We start from the raw sequence: 19,894 nt of genomic DNA on the forward strand, positions 1-19,894 counted from the left end.
CGCGGTCAGCTGCAGCCGGACCGGAGGTTTCCCGTTTCTTCGGGCCACTGACGCATGCCCCTCTTGTGCTCCCTCGGTCACCTGGCAGCCTGGCCCGTTGCGCTGTGCCCCGGCCCCCTCCGTGTCCTGAGCCAGTGCGGCTTGGAAGGTCTTGGTCGTCCAGTCTGAGCTTCTTCCCTGTGGGCTGTGAAGTGACCATCAGGGCGCCTTCCCACAGGGCAGAGACGGAGCCCGGACGGGGCTCACGGGGCGCATGGCCCCGACCACAGCCCCACTGTGGGGCTGGTTCTTCCGTGGCTTCCGCTCGGCCGCAGGGCCGGGAGGGGCTTCCGACCCCCTGAGAATCCCGCGGGGGAGCAGGCGGGTCCGGGGCCTGCAGGTGGCCTCGTTGGCACTGCCGTTCCAGGGTCTCTGCTGCTGTGGAAGCAGTGACAGCGCTCTCGGGGACGGCACTAGTTTGGCCCATCAGACTGTGTTACAGTTGCTGCCTGTTGTCAGAGCGGCTAAAATTAGTCCAGGGAGAACGTGACCACGACGCGAGAAGCCGCACAGCTGTGCTGACTGAGCCTTTCCGCTCGTGGGGCTGCCCCTCCCGCGGGGGTCCTGCATCGGGACCCTTGGGGGCTCTGGCTGGACGCAGGTCGCCTGCCTCTGCAGGAGGAGGGGCTGAGCCCCAGGGGTCCTGTGGAAGCTGCCTGCTTGCTTCAGGATTTGCCTCTTGAGCACAGTCAGCTGTGACCTGGACGGAAAAGGCGAGTCAAGTTCAGTTCTGAAGAGGACTCACCCTGAGGGAGGCAGCGGCTGGAGGTGGAGGGGCACGAGGAGGGCTCTGACCTGCGCCCATGGTGGTCGGCCCAGCGGCGGCCAGTGTACGTCCTGAAATGCGGGAGCAGCGCTCTCCCGTGGGCTCCTCGTGCACGATGGCCTCGTTCCGGTTCTGGGGCCCGAGTCTCACTGGGTTTCGTGCCCACACACAGTGTCTTCAAGACCATGCGCCCAGCTGGCCGGCCCACACGATCGGAACGGCCACGCTCAGCCCCCGCCACCCCCCGTGGTGGGTCTGATGCTGGTGGCAGACGGGCCACGACCTGGGGCTCCCCGCAGCCGGGCCAGGGGCGCCTGCAACGGGCACCAGGGCAGCACGCAGCCACCGCCTGCCAAGCCAGGCGAAAAAGGGCCGATGCCGTTGGTGTCTTGTTTGCAAGCATCCTGTTTGCTGCTTCGGACTGGACTGAGCAGGGGAAAGTGGATGGCGTCCTCTTGGGCGAGTGTCTGAGTTCATCAGGGGAGGTTTGTGCGGAGGGCTTGGCACGGGCCCAGCTTCGGGTGGGGCCCCACGAGCTGCTGTGTCGCCCGCGCGTGGGCAGAGGGGTGGCCTGAGGAGGAGGCGGTGGCCCGGAGGGACCGGCTCTGCTTCCCATCTGCCCCTCCTGCGGGTCCCCGTCGCTGCCCCGGGCACGGGGCACGTGTGCTCCTGGGATGCAGGTACACGCGTGCAGGTGTGCACTGCACGTCTGTGTGCGTGTGTCCCAGCGTGGGCAGCCAAGTGTTCAGAACCGACTGCGGAGCAGAGGCCCCAGACTTTGGGGCACGAGGTGCAGGAGGGGCGGGGAGACCAGCCTCGGCCCGCGCACGCTCCCCTCTGCACCAGCCTCTGCGCGGGGAGCACGGTGGGTCTGGGCGTCGGCGTGGCGCTCACAGGCCTGTCCCCCTCTCTCCCCAGCTGCACGGCTACATGGAGAGCGAGCCGCTCACCCTGCAACTGTTCATCGGGACAGCGGACGACCGGCTGCTGAGGCCCCACGCCTTCTACCAGGTGCACCGGATCACGGGCAAGACCGTCTCCACCACCAGCCACGAGGCCATCCTCTCCAACACCAAGGTCCTGGAAATCCCGCTGCTGCCGGAGAACAACATGCGTGCGATGTAAGCCGCGGCCTCGGGGGCTCGGTGGGCGGGGGCTCAGGGGGGCGCTTGCACGCCTGCATCTCTCCCCACATTTCCACAGCTCAGGGGCCCTGGGTGCCCTGGGCTTAACACCTCGGTAAACTTTACAAATATATATGACAACGGATTTGTTTCTTCCTAGGGTTTTAGCCCCTGTGCATGTTGCCACTTAAACTAAGTATCTCAGTTCACAGCTGTCAGTACTTCCTCCATGTGTGAACGTGGCACCCATTTATTTCTGTGAATGCTCTGTGGAAGTTAGAGCAATGGTTAAAAGGCAAACATTGAAACGTTAAAGAGACCAGTATGTCTGGGCCGTATTTTCACTGAGGGTTTCTGCATCTCCGATGTGACCAGCTGGAATGTGCAGGTCAGATCTGACTCAGTAGTTTAGAGGTGAATTGGTTAACAAGCTGCAGGGTAATCTTCTCGTGTCCAAGTAGGGCCTGTGGCTTCCTGAACTGAGTGACTACTATGTGCATTTCACTCCTGAGCTGTGAATGCAGCAGAGAGAGGGGACACGGTTGTCCCACAAGACTTACCTTCTCCTGGGGGCCTCTGGGGCGGGGGACGTAAGGCAGGAATTCATTAGCACGGGGGGCCTGTTGGAGAGTTTGGGGGCGAGTGTCTGTGGGGGGCGGCACGGAAGCCGAGAGCTGACCCTGCAGGAAGGCAGCAAGTGCAAAGGCCCCAAGGCAGGAGTGAGTTTGGGGCGTCCGTGGGGTAGCAAGGAGCCCAGGGCTGTGGCGGGTGAGGGAGAGGGTGCGGAAGCCACATCGTGTAGAGCTTTGTGTGGGATTTTGATAAGTTATTTGTAACTCATAAACCCTCTAAGTCAAAAACAAAGGGAGGGACTTCCCTGGTGGCGCAGCGGTTAAGAATCTGCCTGCCAATGCAGGGGACACGGGTTCAAGCCCTGGTACGGGAAGATCCCACATGCCGCGGAGCAACTAAGCCCGTGAGCCACAACTACTGAGCCCGTGAGCCACAACTACTGAGCCCACGCACTGCAACTACTGAAGCCCACGTGCCTAGAGCCCGTGCTCGCAACAAAAAAAAAAAAAAAAAAAAAGAAAGGGAAGGCCTTCTGTCCATGTTGGCTTTTCATGGATTTGGGGGAATTCATTCTAAATCCTTGGGTTTGCTTCAAGAGCTGTAATCACAGTTCCCTCGGACCAGGGCAGATGGTTTGAGAGAACTGCTGGTTCCTTCAGCGGCAGCTGTTCTTTCCGTGGCTGCATTTACCAAAATACCATCCAACCCAGAGACGGTGTAGACACCACGGGACCGGGACTGGCCCGGGCTCCAGGGCCAGGGCTTCCCTGCTGCTGCTCTGGGCTGGGCTGTGGTCCTGACCTAGAGGCATCATGCGGCCTCATTTCCTTAGCTTCTGACAGAGGGAAAGGGCTGGTTTCCATCTGATGAATGACGCCTGGATTGTTCTGCTGGAGTCTGGTGTTGAATGGAACTGTTAAGTTAAATGAAATTAAGTGAAATCATATGAGGCCCTAGAAGACTCAGGATCCTGAATTAAGGGGGACGCTGCCAGAATCTTAAGTGGAAGGAGGTTTTCGGAGCCGCCGGGGGAGCCTTCTTTGGACGCCGCGTCCTGCTCCGGGGCGTCCACGTGAGCCCAGGGCAGTGGGGCTGGGGCTTCTGGAGCCCTGAGCGTGTGGCAGCTCTGCCTGCTTGGGCCCCGGGCGCCTGAGGCCGGGGCTGGCTCGTCTCCCGCTGCCTCGGCCCCAGCCCACTTGACGGGTGGGTGTCTGGCCGCCCCGGCCCCTGGGCAGGGCCGCAAAGACCCTTCAGTGAATGGTCGCCCGGGATGGGGCAGGGGTCTGGGGCCGAGCGTAGACTCTTGTTTCCGGCAGCATCGACTGCGCCGGGATCCTGAAGCTCAGAAACTCTGACATCGAGCTCCGCAAGGGGGAGACGGACATCGGGAGGAAGAACACGCGGGTGAGGCTGGTCTTCCGCGTCCACGTCCCGCAGCCCAACGGCCGGACGCTGTCGCTGCAGGTCGCCTCCAACCCCATCGAGTGCTGTGAGTGCCGCCCCTCCCTGCCTCCAGGCCGAGCGGCACCAGCCCCTGCCGCAGGCTTCCTTGCCAGTAGCGCCTTGGTTCTTGTGCGCGCAGCCTCTGAGCCGTGCTCCTCCCACCCAACACCCGCGCCTTCCCGCGCAGTCATGGACACACCTGCACCCTGGCCAGGGCGCCCGCAGCTCCTGTGCGCGCGTGGTGTGAGGGCTGCCGCCGACTGCCGGCACCTGCAGGAGGCCGTGAGAGGGAAAGGAAGTTTGTCCCGAAGTACCGAGATGTTTGCGGTGACCAAATTTGGTTCAATCCCCGCACGTTTCAGGGAACTTGAGAAAGTGGCATTTTGGCCTTGAAATCTGTTGGATTGAAGGGACCTAAGTTTGCAAGCCTGCCCGTAACTCAGGCCTCTGTCCCCGGTGGCGCTGGGTTCACTGCCCTCGGTGTGCGGGGACAGGCCCAGGTGGTGAGATGCTTCAGGCTTGGACGCTCCTGACCACTCAGCTCCTCCGGGGGCTGGGACAGCCGAGGCCTGGGGTCAGCGTCCCCTTGCAGTGACTCTGCTCGTTTTTGTTAGCAAGTCGGGCGACCGGTTCAGCTCCGTACGGAAACCCCCCAGTGCCCGCCCCCGACCCGGCATCCGGACCCGGGGGGGACCAGACCCTCCACTGGCCACTGCCCCAGCGAGAGCCTTTCCACCCGCCCTCCTCCTCCTCTCATCTCTGAAGCACCGCCCCTCCCCACCGGTGTGGGCTGTCTCAGGACACCCCCGACCTCGCGGCTCAGCCGCCCACCCATCTCGGTGGGAACGTCCTGGTTTGGTTCCTTGGCCTCTGACCTGAGCGTCGGCCAGACCTCGGCGACGGGGCACCCTCCCGCCGCAGCCCCTTCTCCGCCGCGTGGTCTTCGCCTCCTTCCCACCCCTGCCCCCCGCTCCTGTGGACCCTCACGTCCAGTCTCTAGAAGTCCATCCCCAGGCTGTGGCGTCTGCCACAGATGGCTCTGCCTTCCTGCCCTGTGGTCCCCTCCCCGTGAGATGAAGCGGGACCCTCCCTCTCGGGTCCCCTGGTTGCTGGGTGACCATGTCAGGATGCCTGGCTCAGCCTCACCCCCTGCTCCTGCCAGACTTCTGCCCCTTCCTGCGTCTGGCCTCTGCCCGTCCCACCCTCCCCGACAGCCTGAGCTCGGCCGCCTGTGGCCCGCCAGCCCCTAAACCAGAGCCCGCTTCGGACGGGTCCCCACATCCCACCCCCTAGCTGGGGGCGCCTGCCCCGGGGTCTCCCTGCTGCTCCCGGCGGGCGGGCCGTGTCCTCCCCATCAGCAGCAGGACTCCCCGCGGCTTCCCCAGGCCCCTCCCACGGGCAGTCCGTCACCCTAGCAGAGCGCATTCACTGGCTCGCACACGCGCGTGTGCACGCTCTCCACTGAGAGGTGAGCCTTCTCCGTGTGGACGAGTCAGAGGCGTGGCTGCCTTCCGTGTCGCTCCACCCCAGAGTAAGGCTGTGAAGACACGGACCACGAGTGGCCACTGTGTTCTGTGAACCAGGGACGGTCGCACTGCTCACCCAGGAACCCTTTGAAAGCAGGGCTGCCCCCGGGAGGGCCAAGCAGAGGGGCCTGGCCGTCTCACTCCCGTTGCTCTCCTGCCCCACACAGCCCAGCGCTCGGCCCAGGAGCTGCCCCTCGTGGAGAAGCAGAGCGCGGCAAGCGGCCCCGTCCTCGGTGGGAAGAGGATGGTCCTGTCTGGCCACAACTTTCTGCAGGACTCCAAGGTCATTTTCGTGGAGAAAGCACCAGGTATCTTCTTTTAAAACCGACATCGAGCCCTTGCTGTTAGGGCACCGGTGGAGGTTGGCTGGCAGGAGGTGGGCGCGGGCGGCCACGGGTGCGGTGCACAGTCCTGGGTCACTGCACGCGGTGCCGGCCGTAGAGGGGCTGCAGGTGCGGGGCCTCCAGGAGGCTGTGCTCTGCTGAGGGGCGGCCCCGCGTCTGCCTGGCTAGCGGGTGCCTCCCTCGTGGGCTCCGACCAGCTCCTGCTGCCGGGCCTGCCCGTGCGGACGCGTCTTCTCGTTTCTCAGAACCACAGACCGTCCGAGGCAGGCGCCCGGGCACGGAGCGGCCACGGTAGCCGAGCGGAACCCCACTGGGGCCCGGAGACCTTGCTGCACCCCCGTGGCACCCTTCAGGCCCTCGCCCTTGTCCGCACAGAACCCCAGGGTGCAAAGGCAGATGCTGTTGTTCTTTTAGGGACGGTGGTCTCTGGGCCGCTCCGTGCGTGTGCGCGCGCCTGTGTGGGCCTCTGCACGTGTGCTCGGCAACGGCGGCTGCAGGTTTGAAGGGGAGGGTCGCCTCCCTCTGGTGTCTGGGGAACCAGGCAACGAGTCTCTCGCTGTGCTGCAGGGGAGACGCAGGTGCGGCACGGCTCCTGCCCCGGGACGCCGGCCCAACCACGTGGCCACGTGGCAATAAGGGGAGCGTGTGGACCTTCTGTCTCTCTCAGACTCTGGAGTTTGTTTTGGGGGCGGGTTCCTTGCAGGGGGCTGGCCCCTAGGCTGGGGAGGGGGTTCCTGTGGGGTCCGGGCCTGCTGCCTTGTTCCTCTCCTCTTTCCCAGCCACGGTCCCCCCCACCGAGCGCCGGAGCAGGGCTCATGCTGATTACCGCAAACCGCGGAGGCACTCAGCCTCCGTAATGGGGTTGATTTTGTACAGTTTGCCGGAAACTTAAGTACTTCAGTCAAAATGGGCTTAAAAGTCTCTCACGTTTAACTTGTTTTGCCTGTACGATCACACGTGTGATTGGAAACTGTTTTAGAGGATGGAGCAAACCCGACCAAGTACAATGGTAGGGGAGGAATTTGTGTTCCCCAAAAGCCCCTCTTTGGAGGAGGTGAATTCTGAAATAATTTAAGCTTCTGTGCTTTAGATGTGTGCACATGTGCAGTGCGTGTGTGGGGGGGGGAGGGGGGGAGCCCAGGCCCGGTGCTGCGCCCTCACCACATGCTCAGCGCGCACAGAGACGTCTGGTGGGAACCAGCCAGCGCCCCTCGCTGTTCCCTCGGCCCGTCAGCCCCGACTTTGACCTTGGTGCCAGGATGGGACTGTGAGACGTCTCCTGACCCCCTTGGCTTGTCGTGGGTGCCCGTGAGGCGCCTAGGTTGGCGTGGCTCGCCGCGGCCCGGTCACGGGGCCTTCACAGCGGCCACCCGCCTGCAGGCGGGAGCCGAGTCCTCGGATGTCCGGCCGTCGTCCTCACGTGGCCTCCCGGGCCGCCCCGGCCCCCATGCCGGCTGAGTGCCGCCGTCGCTCGCTGTCACGTCGGGGCCCGTCCCCAGCCCGCTCGCTCCTGCAGCGGCTCTGCGTCTGGCAGGCAGAAGGCGAGAAAGCAGCAAGTGGGTGGAGACCAGACATCCCGTGAACACGGTGTGACAAGGGAGACGTAAAGAGGCGGCTGTGCGTCCTGTCACGTCGTGCTCGTGTCCGAACAGGGCTGTTGGCACGTTGGCGCGCATACTCGTGCCCGTTCTGAGTTTGCAGGAGGGGGCAGGTGTCCACACGCTTTCTGCCTCCGCCGTCATCCTCGGTAGAGTGCACACCGGTGCTGCCTGGCCGGCTGAGCTGTCCTTGGGCTTCTCTTGGTTGATTTGCTGGGGGAGAAACCACTGAAGTCCATTTGGATTCAAAGGCTAACCGTCCTCTAGGCTTGCGAGGAGGCCGCCTGGTCTGCTTGAAGGTTCTTTCACACCCTGGTTGGTGGCAGCGAGGCCGGCGTGCACAGTGAGCCTGGTCTCTGGCGCCGCTAGACGTGGGCAGCGGGCCCCGTGGCAGCCGCTGCAGGAGCAGGAATGTAGCTGCCGTGAACGCCGCCACGTCCGGCGCCGGGGGGGAGCCGAGCTCCGCGTCACCACGTCCCCTCGGCTGCACCGGGCCGCGCTCGGAGCATCCACAGTGTTGCAGGGTTCCTCCTGGCTGAGGCCCCGCCGTCACCTGTGTCCTCATCATGGTGACCGAGCAGGGTCCCCGAAGGAGGACGGCCCTCGGGATGTAGAAGCAAAGCCCCTTCTGTGGACGAGGGGCCCGTCACAAAGAGCCGTGGACCAGCCACGCTCTGGCTGCATAAGTGACAGGACCTTCCGGAACGTCCTGTGAGTCTTCTGAGGTCTTTGTGTCCAGCAGGAGGCTGCAGGGCCTGGCCTTCAAGGTTGACAGCTGTGGCCTCCGCGTCAGATGACACCTCCCACGGTGGCCACGTGTGTGCGTGGACACCGGCACAGGCTCACATAGGGGGTGCGGCAGGTGCAGGACGCCATGGCAGGGCCACTTGCAGGAGGTGAGATGCTGTGCCCCGTCTCCCACTGAAGATCTGGGGGGTCTCTCTTCAGACCTGTGCACGGGGGACACATCTGTACACGTGCGTGAATATTTGAAACAGCCTGACATATGAGAACACAGAGAGAGTGCCCACGTGGAGGTGAGCTGCCTCTTCTGGAGACAGGAGAGAGGAAGGCTTCAGAGGTTTCGTTGCCGTGAATGTTACCAGGTTCTTGATGCCGACGCTGAAAGTCCCCGCTGTGTGCAGCCCCGGCCTGTTCTCTGCAATTCCTGGAAACTGTGTGAAGCCTGTTTTGCTTCTTCTGCTGCACAACAGACCTCACCAGAACTTGGCGGCTTCAACAAACAACACTGTTTGCCGGCCCTCGCGTGTGGCTGGACGCAGCCGTGGCCCCCGGGTCTCCTCCGCAAGGCGCCGGGCACCCTCCATGGGCGCCAGGCCTCCTCAAGGCCCAGACTCAGAGGGGCCGCACCGCACTGGGGCTCACCAGCTCCCAGCCTGCCCAGACTCGGGGGTAGGACCCCCAGGGTGTAGACGTGGAGGGTCATCAGGCACAGGCGTGACCGCCTGCCACGCGACTAGACCACCTCCTTGTCAAGCCTCCTACTAAGGCCCCAAAGCCAACACGGCCAGACCCCAGCCCCAAAGCCAACAGAGACAGACCCCAGAAGAAAAGATCGCGTCCAGGGTTTCCTAAGACCTTAAAACGGAAGCAGGACTTGCTTCCTGCGGGGAAGCGTCTGGAGCCGGAGTCCACACTGAACCAGACGCAGACCTTGCCAGTTTTACGGAAGAGGATCAGAGTCGGGTCGTCACGGGGCCACCCCGGCTGGGTGGTGCCCGGCGGCCCTTTGGCTTTTGGGGTCTGGCCTCTGTGGTCGGCCTTTGCCGTTGGGGGGGGGGGGGGTCTCGGGTAGGGCCTTGCGGTCGGGTGTCACTCGCCGGTCGTCCAGCTGGCACTCAGGCTGCAGCCCCGCTGCCCCGGGTGTTGGTCCCAGGGGTTCTGGAAATTGCACAGAACGGACCCCGCTGGCTGGTGCGCCCCTCACACCCAGAAGCCAAGACTTGGTGCGGGGGAGACGCTGTGTTCAGATGTTTCTGGCGCTGACCCGGGGAAGGCAGGTGGAGAAGGTGCTGCGCGTCCACGAGGATGGCTGTGGTCATGGGCAGCTGGCCTCTGCTGGGGGGGTCTTAGGGTAGCCCTGGGCCGAGACGCCTCCGGGTGTGGGCTCGTGGGGCGGCGGGGGCGTGGGAGCTGCTGCCCCCTGGTAGCCCCAGCCTGCGACCTGCCCGGGACTGACCCCCAGTGAGTGGACGAGAGCAGCGGCTGGGCCCCTCTTGTCCTAAGGAGGCTCTTTCTCACTTTTTGGCCTCGGAATTGAGTGATCCTCCCACGCTTCTGAACTACACAACATCTTGAACAGGCTTGGGAGGGATCACGCTACCCCGGCACCCCTCTGCGGAGATGGGCAGACGGGCGGGGCCCTGTCAGGTGCTCAGGCTCTGTTGGCGTCAGGGGCCCGAGGGCCCTTCTCCCGGCTCCAAGCTCTCCCCTTTATCGGTGTCCCAGGACGCGCCCTCGCCCCTGTCCCCGGGGACCTCCCCTCCCTGCAGGGCTCTCCTCGTGGGTCCGCATGCGAGAGGCTGGGGAGGGGAGCGGGCTGCAGCTGCTGGACCAGGCGGTGGGCTCAGCGTGACCCCTGCCCTCCCTGGCCTTCACGGGCCCCGGCTGCACCTCTTCCTCCAGGGCACGGCCGCCTGCAGTGGAGGGTGCGGGGGTGTGCAGGCCGGTTGTGAGCCTTGCAGGGGCTGCAGTAGCCAGAGTGGAGGCGTCCTGTGCATGGGTGGGGTGTCACCAGAGTGCCCCCTCGGCTTGGTCCGGCTCACTTGTCTCTTCCTCCGGGCGCCTCCCCAGGAGGGCTCCAGAGAGTGGGCCCGGGTCCCTCCCGGGGAGGGGCAGCAAGCAGCAGGGTGGGAGTGGGCACGGCAGGAGGAGCGGCTCCAGGCTCAGGCCCAGCGAAGGCGCCACTCTGGCCTCTTCTGCATGTTTCAGGACCTCGTGTGGCGATGCCGTGTGCGGCCGTGTGGGTGGATTCATTTTCTGTGTGTCAGCCACGTTGAGACGTAACTCACAGGCCGCACGACTCACCCGTTTTAAGTTCAAGGGCTTGGGTTTATTCAGAGCCCAGCACACGTGTCCCAGGACATTCTCGTCACCCCAAAAGAAGCCTCGCCTGTTAGCCGTCACCCGTGTCGTCCCCCAGCCTGGCAGCCAAGGACCGCTTTCTGTCTCCACGGATTTGCCCGCTCAGGGCGTCCTGTGGGCCCAGCTGCCCCACCCAGCGGGGTCCTCGAGGTCCATCCCGCGGGAGCGTCAGGACGTCACCCTCTGAGGGCCGGAGGGAGAGCGCCCTGGTCATCGGTCACCGTGGACGGCCGTTGGTGTCACGTGTGACGCCACAGTGGCCCGTGCGCGGGCCCCCGAGAGCACACGCGTGCCGCTCCCCTGGGCGCTCCTGGCGGGGGTGTCGGGCCTCAGAGGTGCCGCAGCGGCTGGACCTTCCCTCACTCCGGAGACGCATCTGCTGGTCCGCGGGGCCCCGACGGCCCGAGTGTTTCACCACACGTGGCTCGGAGGCCGCACCTCCACCCAGCCCTGCGGAGGGCCGGAAACGAGCGAGGCTGCTGGAGACCCTTGGGCCTCCGTTGGTAGCCCCCGCTCAGCCCTGTCCCACGGAGTGTGTGCGCCGGCCCCGAGGCAGCTCCACCCGGGCGGCTGTGGAAGCCTCCCGGCCGTGGGTGGAGTGGGGAAGCCTTTCTGGTGACTCACGCCGCAGGGAATTCCCTCATGATTCGGAATATTTTTACTTCTGGGCTTGCGCGCAGTTTCCTACTGAGAAAGCCAGCGAGCTCCTGATAAGGCTGGAACACAAAGGGCCATTCAGGGCCGATCGCTTCCCTTCCCGGTAGAGGCTGAACTTGCGCACGACGCCCAGCCGGGCCTGTGCAGAAGAGGCCGCCCAGAGGCCGCAGGGCCTCCCATCTGAGGGAGGCCGGGGCAGCTCTGGGGAGTCAGCAGCCAGCGGGGCTGCGGGTGCTGGTGGGGAGGGTCCCCGTGAGACGACAGAGCAGGCCATTACCAACCCTTGGCGGCTCCTCCCGTCTTGTCCCTGAGCAGGGCTGCGTGTGCACTTCTGACCAAGGGGACACTGGCCTCCAAGAGCTCACGCTGCGCTTGGGACCCCAAGGCCGGCCCCTGGGCTGTGACTCAGACACAGAATAGGGACCTCGGGGCCAGAGCCCCCCGGGGCCAGGGTGACGGGGACACAGGGAGCCCTGGGCCTGTGAGTCGGGCTTTAGTGGTGTGGTTCGAAGGGTCTGCACTTTCAGAAACCGTGCGGGTGGCCAGGCCCGGCTGGCTCGCAGACCTGGTGCGCACAGTGGGACCGCCGGCCCCCAGGCGGGCGCTGTGACAAGGACGGTGTGCCAAAGGCCCGGGAGGCCCTGGAGGGAAGAGACCCCTCCCGCCCTGCGTGTCCTCAGTGTGCACACCCCACCGCCCGCTCCGCTCCACGCCTGTATTTCCCTTAATTTTTGTTCCACGGGTGAACGTGCAACAGCGTTCCCGGGAGGCTGGTCTGGTCTCGGGCCCCTCCTGCAGGGCGGGTGGTGGTAAGGTGGACGCCGGGTAATGCTGGGCGTCCCTGGCCCCCAGTGGCCTCAGTCTCCCCTCTCCTTCTGTCGGGAGGCCCGTCAGCCTCTGTCGACAAAAGACTGAGCAGCTGCCGACTGTTCAGGTTTTAGCGCTTAAAGCTGTTTTGGGGGAGAGGAACAAAGATGGGCTTTGTCATGAGAAAACTTGTTGATCTCAAAAGGCACCAAGGACATGGGAGGCTTGGTTACAGGAAGAGTAACTTTGATTTCCTCAAAGCGGTGGGGGGGGGGGCCCGACGGTGCGTCCGCGTCTGCGGCAGGTCTGGGCTGCGCCACGCAGGAGCCCGCATCCCGGAGCCCTTTGCAAGGCACTGGGATCCTCCCTCGTTTGTCGGCCCGGAGTCAGGGCACTTCGTTCACCGAGTCCTGTGCTCGCAGGACTCCGGAGCGTTTGCTGCTTTGCAGCACTCCTGATGCCTTTAAGGGCGGTGGGTGTTCTTTCCGTTTCCTGTTATTTTTTCCTAGAGGAGAGATGGATGCGGGTCCCTCGGGCCTCCGGCCCGTGTCTTATCACCGAGTGGGTCCATCTGGTGGAGACTCAGTACGGGCACCTCCGCGTCCCGGGGGGCTGGTGTGGTCCTGGCACGTCCCAGCCTCTCTGTGACTCACATTTCCTCTCTGCTCCACCCTCCGCCCCTGCCCGGCCAGCACTGCCAGGGAGAAGAAGGAGATTTTGTCTAATTTATTTATACTTTAGGATTTGGAACACACACACATTTCTTCTTGGAAAACAGAGAATAAGCAACAGCTCAGACCATCCAGCTGTGATGGTTTGTTTGGGGAGCGGACTTTATACAAGATGCAGAGGAAGGAGGCCCCTGTAGAAGAAGATCGACATCTATTAATTCAAAATAACGGCCAGACGTAGTCCACAAACAGCATGCCTGCCAGAAGGGCTTCCCAGCTGCCAGAGCATGGCTCGGCTCCGTCACCCCAGAGGGCGGGCTTCCAGGCTTCGGCTCCCTCGAGGGCCTGGTCCGGGGACAATAAACCCTTTCTTTCACGGCACTGGAGCCTTTTCAGTTTTTTCAAACATGCAAACGCCACAGGGTAAGGTTAAAAATACCTTGTGTTTTGCATTTCTGTATCCTGATGCGGCAAAGCACAGTCACAGAGAGGATTTTCTTGTTCACCCGGCAGTTCCCCTGAGCAGGGGCAGGACCCGAGGATCCCGGGCCCCTGCTCATTAGCATAACTCTGCTCCCGAGACACGCGAGGGCTCTGTGGCCCCTGTAGCGAGGCCCCGCTCCCACCCTGTACACCGCAGGCCAGACTCAAACCGGGTCCGAGTCCCCAGGCGGCGCCCTTCTTACCGGGGTTATCTGCGCTCCCCCCGGGCTCGCTCCCCTCGGGGACCCGCGCGTTCACCCCTCCCAGGGCTGGCGCTGGGGATGCCGGCTGGCACGTGGCCCCTTCCTGCAGAGCGGGGGTCTCCAGGCCCCGCCAGGTCCCTGCGCTCGGGTTTAGGTTTGAGCTTCTCCCCAGGGCCTCGTGGCCTCTCTCCAGCCGGTCAGTCACGTGGGGCATCCCACGCGCACCGGCTGCTGGTGGGCCGGCCGGGCCAGGGTGGACCCTCTCGTCAGAGCGTTCCCGCCCCGAGTCCCGTCTGCCTGCATCCAGGTGTGATTTCGGGGCGGTGCCCGGTCAGGACAGAGTAACGGACTTCTCGCGCCCTTTCTTGCAGACGGCCACCACATCTGGGAGATGGAGGCGAAAATCGACGGAGCCCTGTGCAAGCCGGTGAGTGAGGCGGGGCGGCCGTGGGGCGGCGCTCTCTGGGCAGGGCTTTTTACCGGCGGGGGCGCCGGGCCCGAGGCACGTGGCTTCTGCTTTGTTAAAACGGACCACCGATGAACATAACAGAGAGAGCGAGGAATAGAAATGGTTGGGAAACGCCTCCCGACATAAGCGCCCTCGGGACTCGCAGCGCGGGGACCAAGGAGGACAGGGCGCCTCGTGGGCTGCAGGTCCCCCACCAGGAAGACCAGGATGCACTCACACCCCCGGGGCCTGCTGTCCCCTCTGGCTGCCATTATCACCAGGGCCCCGGGGGGCCCGCTGCCCCCCGGGAGGACCTGCTGTCCGGAGCCTGCGCGCAGCTGCCCCCCGCCCCCCGGGCAGGTGGGCCTCGGGGTTCCGCCAGCACCCTTGACAGTGACTCCTCACTGCTGTCCTCCCAGGAAGCGCCAGGTCGCAGACGCGAGGTCAGACCTCCGTGCTGCTGCACTGCCTTGTGCATTGGCCGGCAGCCGGGGCCCCTGCGGGGACGGACGCCCGCCGCACACGCCTGACCTCTGAGGGGTTGCTGCGCTGGCCCAGGGCCCGCCTGAGCCCGTCCTCACGCTCGGCCTCCCATGGGCTTCGTGGTTGTCCACGCACAGAGGGCCCTAAGGAAGAACGATTGTTTCTTGAGTTGACGTTGGAGGATGTTTTCTGTCTGAAGTTACGTAGCTGCTCCAGCTTTCTCTGGATGAGTGTTCATACGGCACGCCTTTCAGTCTGTGTCTGTGTATTCTAAGTGGGCCCTTGCAGACAACGCAGAGCTGGCCCTTGTGTTCTTACCTGCCCTGACAGTCTCTGTCTTCTCGTTGGGGTGTCGAGACCATTGTGTGTGAAGTGATTATTGACGGCGTTGGGTGACTGTGCGCCACTGAGCGCGTGTGTGCCCTGCTTAGTCCCAGAAGAACAGTAGGAACCTTCAGGCAACATAATGTGCAGGCTAGCAGGTGACTTTCTGGAGACGTTCACAGTCCTTCCAGGCTCTCTGCCTCATCCCAGCAGCCACTCCTGATGCAGGTGTGTGGATGGTCCTCCTGAAAGCGCAGGGAATGGGGGTCATTGTTCAGAATCCCGTCCAGGTCAAGGACTGAATTGTTTCCTCAGGCTTCCCCGTGTGAACAGGGGACCTCGGGCTGTGGGGTTTGCCGAAGCGATCTAGGTGCCCTCTGCGCTGTGGCCGGGAGGACACGTGTTGGGAAGGAGGGCCTGGGGCCTGCGCTTCCCTCCGCACGGGTGGCGCCATCAGGAAGAAGCATCTTTCACCTGCGACTTAAGCTTTCTTTTCCAAGCACCGACCCTTTTACCAGAAGGCTTTTCAAATGGAATCAGAGGGAGATGCGTCCTCCCTGGCCCAGGGGCGACACCTGTGTCCACCACCTCGCTCCCCACAGGGCGTCCAGGCCTCTAACCTCACACGCCCTCTTGGGCTCCTCCTGGTCCCCCCGAGGAAGTGCTCCGTCTCAGGCAGCTCCACTTTCCGACGGGGACTCTGGGTCCCGCAGGCCCAGCAGCTGCAGAGCCGGCCCTCAGGTTTGCTGTGACAGACACTGGCCAACGGCCGTCACCCCGAAACGGGGGCCCTCGGCTCCCAGTTCCAGCCCCACCGCAGGCCCGAGTCCTCTGCCCCCAGGCTGCAGTGCCGCCCACCGCTTCTCCCTGGGCAGGAAGGAGAGGCCTGCAGAAGCTATGCATCTTTCGGCATCGAAATAATTCCGCCAAGTTTGCTTGTTCAGATTTTCCGTTGTTGAGTTTCCTTTTCCACTGTGAACAGTGCATATATTAAAGAAAGCTTAACCGTTGTCAGTCACGTGTTCTAAAAGAACCGTAGGACATGTGAATAATGATGTACTTTACGTTTACCATTTCATCTTTCTTATCTCTTAAATGAAGTTTACTTTCATATATTTTTTTCTAATTATAAAAGAGTGTCATATTCACTGTGGAAAATTGGAAGATACAACAAAGTATAAAAAAAGAAAACGCCTAGTGTAATTTCACCACTTGGATGTAGCCCCCATTAACATTTGGGCGTATTTCCTTCCATCCTTTTCCTGTCGTGGGTGTGTATCTACACGTGCACATGCATATACCTTATGTTGTGTGCATGTTTAAAACAAGGTCGGATTGTGCTGTATATATAGTTTATGTACTGTCGTGAGCAGTTTAGACAATGGGTTTTCTTTTTTTTTTAATTTTTATTTTATTTATTTATTTTTGGCTGCATTGGGTCTTTGTTGCTGTGCGCGGTCTTTTCTCTAGTTGCGGCGAGCGGGGGTACTCTTGGTTGCGGTGCACGGGCTTCTCATTGCGGTGGCTTCTCTTGTTGTGGCTCCCGGGCTCTAGGCGCGTGGGCTTCAGTAGCTGTGGCTCGCAGGCTTAGTTGCTCCGTGGCACGTGGGATCTTCCCGGACCAGGGATCGAACCCATGTCCCCTGCACTGGCAGGTGGATTCTTAACCACTGCGCCACCAGGGAAGCCCCCAGACAATGGGCGTTCTTAAAGCAGGTGACATGGACGTACTGAGTAGGGCCGTTTGTAACCCTTACTCTGTTCCTGTCGTGACAGGTTTTCCCGTCACTGCATTTTCCTTCCCACCTCTACCTTACTGTGTATTTAGCCTCAGTGCTCCCACGAGGACAGAACTTTGTCACAAAATTTCATAGTCTGTCTAGCATATCAGTCTGCGCCCACATCAAAACACACGCCTCCAGCCTCTTAGAACTAATGGAAGCCGACCGTGCAGCGTGGAACCTGCTCGAGGCTCCTTGCCGTGCCGGACATCCCGGTACTTCCGGCAGCCGCTCCTGTTGACGCCTCCCAGCTTTGCCTCTGGTCTCGGCTTAGGCAAACCCTCTTCCTTTCTGTCTCTTGTCCTGGTTCCTTCTGTAGAGATCGGGCTCTGGTCACCGTGGACTGCCGTGTCTGCCGTCGTGGAGCACCAGCTGTGTGCCGGGCGCCAGCCTCACCTGCAGGGTCTCCTCATATCATTGAGTCCTCAGAAAACAGCCCCTGAGGAGTGTCTTTCTCTTCCGGTTCCCTGTGCAGGTGGTGGAGCTGAGACTCAGAGATGGCAGAGCCAGGGCAGAGACCCAGACCCGTCGGGCCCCAGCCAGGCTCCCGAACACGGGCTGCGTAGCTGGGGTGCACACGCTCAGCGGGGGTCTGGCCGAGCGCACACCCTCGGCTCCACTGGTTCCGTCTCCTTGGGGTTACTTTGCTCAGGCAGGAGACCCGCGTGCTTGTGGCTTCTTCCAAATGGAATGAAGCTGTTAGAACAACAGGGACACGTTGCCTGACCCAAGTGTGGTCCCAGGAGACGGAGCCCAGAGGGGGCTGCAGCCCGGGTCCCGGCCCCTCCGGCCCTGCCACTCGTGTGCCCTCAGCAGCAGTCTTCTGAGCCCCATTTCTTCACCTGGAAAGGGAAGAGGTTGCCCTGAAGTTCTCCTCAGTTTTGGTTAAATATTCTTCAGATTTCATTATTAACAGGATTCAATCAATTTTGCTGTTAAATTGGGTAACAGGCTACAGTTACTCTAAGAAAAAAAAAAGTGATACCATGGATTTTTCTTACACATTTTCCTACTTGTTGACCGAAATCATATGACAAGAAACCTTGAAGAAACCTTTTGGATGTGAACTCTCGCTCCCCCTGCCTAAATCAAGGGCACCTCTTTGGCGCCAAGGACGGGCCCTCATGTGGACGCCCGGGCATCTCAGCACACGGACCCCAGCCTGCTTCCTTCTCCCACACGCATGCTGCCCCACGGCGACCTGTGTTTATATCTGTACTTGAAAGGGCACAGTTTTGTAAACATGTGGCTGACTTTTCATTTAAAACATGGAGAGGTAACAGCAGCTTCCACAAGCCACCCTGATGCATCCGTGCCTGACTGCCCGCCCCTCCCAAGTTCACTGAGTTCGACTCTCCCGTCCCCTTCAGTCTGAGAGGGTCATGGCTTGGGCTTTGGGCCGTTGGCACAGAACGTCTCCGGCGAGCACTTCCCCTGGGTCTTCGTTGCCAGTTACCTGAACTGGTGCTCCCGGCTTCACCAGGAGCACCAAGTCGGCGAATGTGGGCTTAGTTTTCTGAAGGTCATGCCTTGGTTTGGGGGCAGAGGGGCGTGGGGTCTTGTGGAGACTTTCCTGCCGGATAGCTGGTACCCTCTTAGCATCTGCGCTCGCAGCTTCTCTCCTGGGCCAAGTCGGTGGCATCTTAGGGGAAGCCCCCCACCTCCCCACCTCACACACCCCCTCAGCCCACCTTTCGGCTCCGGTGGGAGGAATCAAGGTCCCTGCAGGCACTCAGGGGGGCCTCTCTGAAGGGAACACCTGCCGTGTGTGTCACACTCCGGGAGGGTCTGGGTGTGGCTCTGCGTTTGCGAGATGCTCAGCGCCCCCTCCTTGTTCCGCTTTCTCACTAGAATTCGCTGGTGGTCGAGATCCCGCCTTTTCGCAACCAGAGGATCACCAGCCCCGTCCAGGTCAACTTCTACGTCTGCAACGGGAAGAGAAAGAGGAGCCAGTACCAGCACTTCACCTACCTGCCCGCCAATGGTAACGCTCTCTTTCTAACCTTAAGCGCTGCGAACGAACCCATGGGGTGCTTTTCCTAAAAGAAAATCAGGAACCCTGACATGTGGTGGTTGCAAACGGTGTGGTCGCGCTGCACGCCCGAGCTGTTACCATCCTGTTAGCAAGATCGTGGCATCGGTTCCTTCCGGAGAAACGTGAAGCTTTCAGTGTACTTTCCTTTATTACTCTTGGGGCTGGGGGCTGCTTTTGGGGATAATTACCGATCATTTTGCTGGCTGCTTGCAGATATACAACCGCCAAGGGGGAGAGAAGGTGCAGCTCTTCTGTACGCAGAAGCTGAGGTGGCCTTGGTGGGAGTTTAAATTCTAGAGATGTTTAAGGTGGAGAAGCAAATAGTTACAATGATTTTACAGGTGCCTTTAGAAATAAACCCTTGTATGAAGGCTGAAGGCTGGTGGTTGGTGTGATCATTAACTAACAGTAATGATTTCTGTCCTCGAGCTAACGTCCCACAGAAAACTCTTGGTTGGATAATTGCATCTCCGGTGACCCAGGAGGCTTTCACTCCCAAACACCCTTTACTCGACCAAAAAGCACCTCGTTCAGATTGTCCGCTCACACACTTTGAGGATGGTTTCTTGGCCTGAAAAAGACCTGTTTACCTTCTCCACCTTTCAGGCTGTTTTCTGAAGGAGAACAGCATCGTGTGTTGTTTCGCCCCTGAACTAGTAGAAAGTTGTTTCCCGGCGCGGCTCAGACCCGAGGCCTGGCGCCCGGGGCCCACACCACCCTCCTCCAGGCGGGCAGGGTGTGTGTCCAGAGAGAGAGGGCCGCGTCCTGATTCGGTTGTGTCATGTAAGCACAGCTGTGCCAACAATCTTGTTATCCTGTGACTTTTGTTTCAAAACCTTGAGATCCGTATAATCTAGGCGGGAAACCACGCACTAGGACTAGTTGCAAAAGCAGCCGTGTCATCTTCTCAGTAAAATCAAGATGTTTTTGAAGGCTTCGCTCTTCTCCTATTGTGAAGCGTCACGTACGACAGGCGAGGTGATAGAAAGCCCTGGAAAACCCGGGGGATAGCAAACAGCATCACCTGCTTTTCGGGCAAACACTAGCCACGCCTCTCCCGTGTTGAATAACGTGGTCTTGCGGTCATCACGTCACGAGCATGTACGTGAACAGGCCTGCAGGAGTGCGCGTTGCCGTTGGGCCGTTTGTGGGGAGCGTCTTTGCCCTCCTGCTCTGGGGCCCCTCTAGGGCTTCTGTGATGGGCCCTGCGCTCTCCTCACTAATCCTGCCTGTTCTTGGATATGGTGCTACATTCCTTACAGCAGAAGATCCTCAGTCTTTGTTTGAAAATGTGATGATCGTGTCCTAATTAAAATTCAAGCATGGTTGACTAAAAATTGAATGCGTTAAAGAAAACCTGGGCTTATAAAGAAAAATTACTTTCTAAAGCAGTTTAGAAATCAGCTCGAACGTCGTTTCCTGCAGTTCCTGCTCCAAGTTCACCTCCCGCTTAACACAGACGCCCCCAGTCAGAGGGAGGGGGT

General features: G+C 61.3%; 1 protein-coding gene across 4 annotated transcripts in view; it reads left to right on the forward strand.

The window, feature by feature from the left end:
- Positions 1–19,894, forward strand: part of NFATC1 (nuclear factor of activated T cells 1) — a 101,138-nt gene that overhangs the window by 41,185 nt on the left and 40,059 nt on the right. For all 4 annotated transcript variants that reach the window (XM_068563004.1, XM_068563006.1, XM_068563007.1 and 1 more), the window contains exons 4-8: positions 1,724–1,926; positions 3,819–3,991; positions 5,639–5,779; positions 13,711–13,766; positions 18,227–18,359. In XM_068563004.1, the coding sequence (XP_068419105.1) occupies positions 1,724–1,926; positions 3,819–3,991; positions 5,639–5,779; positions 13,711–13,766; positions 18,227–18,359 (706 nt within the window). The remainder of the gene's footprint in view (positions 1–1,723; positions 1,927–3,818; positions 3,992–5,638; positions 5,780–13,710; positions 13,767–18,226; positions 18,360–19,894) is intronic.

Source organism: Eschrichtius robustus, chromosome 14, assembly GCF_028021215.1.
Source record: "Eschrichtius robustus isolate mEscRob2 chromosome 14, mEscRob2.pri, whole genome shotgun sequence".
In the NCBI taxonomy this organism is placed as follows: Eukaryota; Metazoa; Chordata; class Mammalia; order Artiodactyla; family Eschrichtiidae; genus Eschrichtius; species Eschrichtius robustus.